This window comes from Galeopterus variegatus, unplaced genomic scaffold (genome assembly GCF_000696425.1).
Source record: "Galeopterus variegatus unplaced genomic scaffold, G_variegatus-3.0.2 Scaffold3382, whole genome shotgun sequence".
In the NCBI taxonomy this organism is placed as follows: Eukaryota; Metazoa; Chordata; class Mammalia; order Dermoptera; family Cynocephalidae; genus Galeopterus; species Galeopterus variegatus.
This window is the reverse complement of record NW_007729493.1, coordinates 119,125-122,535: the sequence shown is the minus strand read 5'-3', so window position 1 is coordinate 122,535 and position 3,411 is coordinate 119,125. Positions and strand designations below refer to the sequence as shown.

The window sequence follows — 3,411 nt, the reverse complement described above, 5'->3', positions numbered from 1 at the left end:
CTCCTCCCCATACTCTTGTTGGAAAGAGGGCTCCCATTTATGGGTCCTTTACAGTACCTTTGAAAGGTGATCTCATTGACCCCCATGAGAACCCCATAAGTAGACGTTATGAGCCCCATCATACACAGAGGAGAAAACAAGCTCAGAGAGGTTGAGTAGTTAGTTGAAGTCACATTGCAAGAAGTGACAGCTGAAATTAGTACCCAGGTTTGCTCGATTCCAAAGTTCTGGGAGCCTTTGGGATTCCCCAAACCCTGTAGGAGAAACTTCACCTTTCAGGGCTTTCAGTGCTCCTCTGGAAAGGCTAGCATAGCAGTAATTACCCCAGCTTCTGTCTGTCTCCAAGGCCTCCTGAAAGAATGCAGAAGGAAGGCCAGCGTGAGATTAACCTCCCCTTCCCCATTTCTTCCCTGGGATCCCATGTGGCAACCTTACAGGGATTTCCCTCAAGATGGTTCAGGACCAAGAAGGAAGCATCTTTGCCCCTCCTCTAGGGTCCTTCATCTCTGCCCTGTTTCTCCTGAATTTATTTCAAAACCAATGATTGTTACTTTTCTCCCAACTACTCACCCTGTGGAGGGACCATCCTGCAGAAGAGACAGATTTTGAGGAATGGAGAACCAAAATCCAGTCCCCTACTTGGTTTAGCTGGTGGACAATCACGGGGTGCTGTCTTGGAGATGCTATGTATATCGCAGCCTGAGGAAGGGGAGAGATATCGACTGCGTGAAGTCCAAGCCATCCTGCCTGCGTGTGCCACCAACAAGCTACTCCTACCTGAGCCCTCGAATGGGGTTGGGACCTTGAGTGAGCCCAGGTCTCAGCCCCCACACTGCCACACTGAGTCCAGCACCGGGGGCTGAGGCAAGTGGAGACGGAAGGGGTGGGTGTGGTGCAGGGTAAGTGGATTAGGAGCATGGAGGAAGAACTGGGAAGAGGAGGGCAGAGATGATCCAGCAGATTCGGTGTAACGCGGGCAGTTGAGAGAGCTGACCCCCAGGAGGAGGTAAGGAGAGGCAAGGAAGCCAGGGGCGGTACATAACCAGCCAGGGATGGGGACGGGTACCAGGAAGGGGAGGCAGAGTAGGATGCACTGCAAAGAGCAGGAGTCTGGCAGCCCAGGAGAGACTGAGCCACATCTTGGTTGTGTTACCTTAAACCTCAGATTCTCCAGGATTTTCATCTGTACAATGGGGATACCATTATCCCTAATTCAGAGGGTTATTACAATAACTAAATATGATAATGCATCTTAAGCACTAAATTGAAATCCTGGCATACAGAAGAGTATTTTTCAAAACTGTTGCCACTCTTTCTCTTCCATCTAAGATTTATTTTCTCCTTCTCCTTTGGATTTTCCTAGACCTTAACTGGGGTAGCTCCAAGACACGAGGTGAGGACTCCGCATTTCCCACATCTTGCCTCCATCATACGCCTCAATCAGTAACGGGGGAGTCCTGTGAAGATGGCAGAGGCTACACGTTTTCTTAAACCTCCACGGCCTGTTGCTTGTCAGGTTCTGTTCATTCTGCAACATCTCCTTAATCTACTCTTGCCTCTCTATTCTCAGAAATAGAAAACCTTTTAGATATCTGAATGTGGGGAAACAGTCCAGCAGAGCTTTAACACCATAGATTTCACACTGGAGATGACCCATTTCCATCTACCTCTTCCGCAGGCCATGATCGCACTTCTCAAGTATCATAGTAGCTCCTTGACCACTCTCTTTTCCTTAGACTCTACCCAGCTCATTCCCTTAACAGCTTACCCTACACGGTTTGTCAGTGTGAGCAAAACCTCACTCAAGGGCTTCCCATTGCCCCCAAATTAACAGCCAGCACCTTACCCTGCATTCTTGCATCTTCTGTCCTGTGTTACACTTTTTTTTTTTACTTGTTCTGTGGTCTCCACTAGATAATAAACTACTTTGCAGCAAGATCTGACTGTTCATTCAACATGTATTTATTGAGCACTTCTTCTGCACCAGAAACTGTACTAGATGCTAGGATATGTCAGAGAACTAAACGAACTAAAATCTCTGCCCCCATGGAACTTACATTCTACCTAAGAAGATGGGGTGGGGTGGGGCAGAGATAGGCAACAAACTATAAGAATTAGAATAAATAAATAAGTTATACGGTACGGCAGAAGGTGATGCCTGCTGTGAGTTTCAATTACTTTGGAATTTACTCACGTATTTACTCACTCATACAAAAGTACTCAAGTAATTTTTAAAGTTGTGTTTCATTTAGTTTGTTTCTTTTGTTTATTTTTTCATTTTTTTCATTTTTTGTTTGTTTGTTTGTTTCTTTCTTTCTTTCTTTCTTTCTTTCGATTTAGTTTGGATAGGGCAAAATGCTTAGATTTTGGACTACGAGGTTTGGTGCTGCTGGTGCTCTCAGGACAAGAAGCGCACAGGTCTCCAGCCTTGCGGATGAAGTGAGATGGATCAGGTGCTAATACCAGGCATCCTCTAGAGCAGCGGGAGGACCGGCCCAGGGTTCTAACCTCCACCCAGATGGAGAAAGGCCGGACTTCCGTGACTATCACTGAGGAATCTGGGTCAGTTCTCTAGTTTGGCCACCAGGGGTCATTTTACCCCAGTAAATCATCTGGAGCAATTGGCATAAAGGCACACACAAAAGCCTTACACCCTCAGAATATCTGAATAGCCCTACATCTTTTAAATAAATTGAATTTGTTGTTAAAACCCTCTCTCTCTCTCTCTCTCTCTCTCTCTCACACACACACACACACACACGCACACACACACGAAAACTGTATTGAGAGACACGGGGACAGAAATGCATACGCGACAGACACATGGCAACAACTCCCTCACTAATGTCAGGGTCCGGGGATGTTCTAGTGCCAACTCTGCGGCCCCTCCCAGCACCCTACTTGGGTAAAGAGGGAAGGAAACATAGATGGCCCACCTCCCTTGACTCCAGTGTGCTGGAAACAGCCTATGCCTGTCCTCCCGTGTCACTCTTACTTCCCTATGAACTCGTCTCCTGGCTGTGGCACGGTTCCTTTTTCCCCTCCCCAGAGAAGTCCCACCCCTTCCCCCCTAAATGTCTATGTGACTAGTTCCACCCCCACCCCCAGGGCTGCTGCTCAGGTAAGCCCAAGGTCCTGTTCCATGTGGTGTGCTCACCCCCCAGAAAACCCCAAGCTTAAGGACTAGTGTTAGCAATTAATTTGTCGAGCGCTGTCCTCTGCCCACAGTAATAAAAACACCGTATGTAACGCCCTGGGAAGAAGTCAGACATGAAATCTTTAGAAGAATACGGTTCTCGAAGTGTGATCCAGGCACCGACTCTTTGAGGAAGTCCACCAAGTCAAAGCGATTTTCTTTTTTTTTTTTTTAAAGATGACCGGTAAGGGGATCTTAACCCTTGGCTTGGTGTT

At 47.2% G+C, this 3,411-nt stretch overlaps 1 protein-coding gene across 1 annotated transcript in view; it reads right to left on the bottom strand.

Annotated features, from left to right (window-relative positions):
- Positions 1 to 1,366: 1,366 nt before the first annotated feature.
- Positions 1,367 to 3,411, bottom strand: part of LPAR5 (lysophosphatidic acid receptor 5) — a 14,609-nt gene continuing 12,564 nt past the window's right edge. Inside the window, exon 3 of the mRNA XM_008584850.1 lies at positions 1,367 to 1,457. Within this exon, the coding sequence (XP_008583072.1) occupies positions 1,367 to 1,457 (91 nt within the window). The remainder of the gene's footprint in view (positions 1,458 to 3,411) is intronic.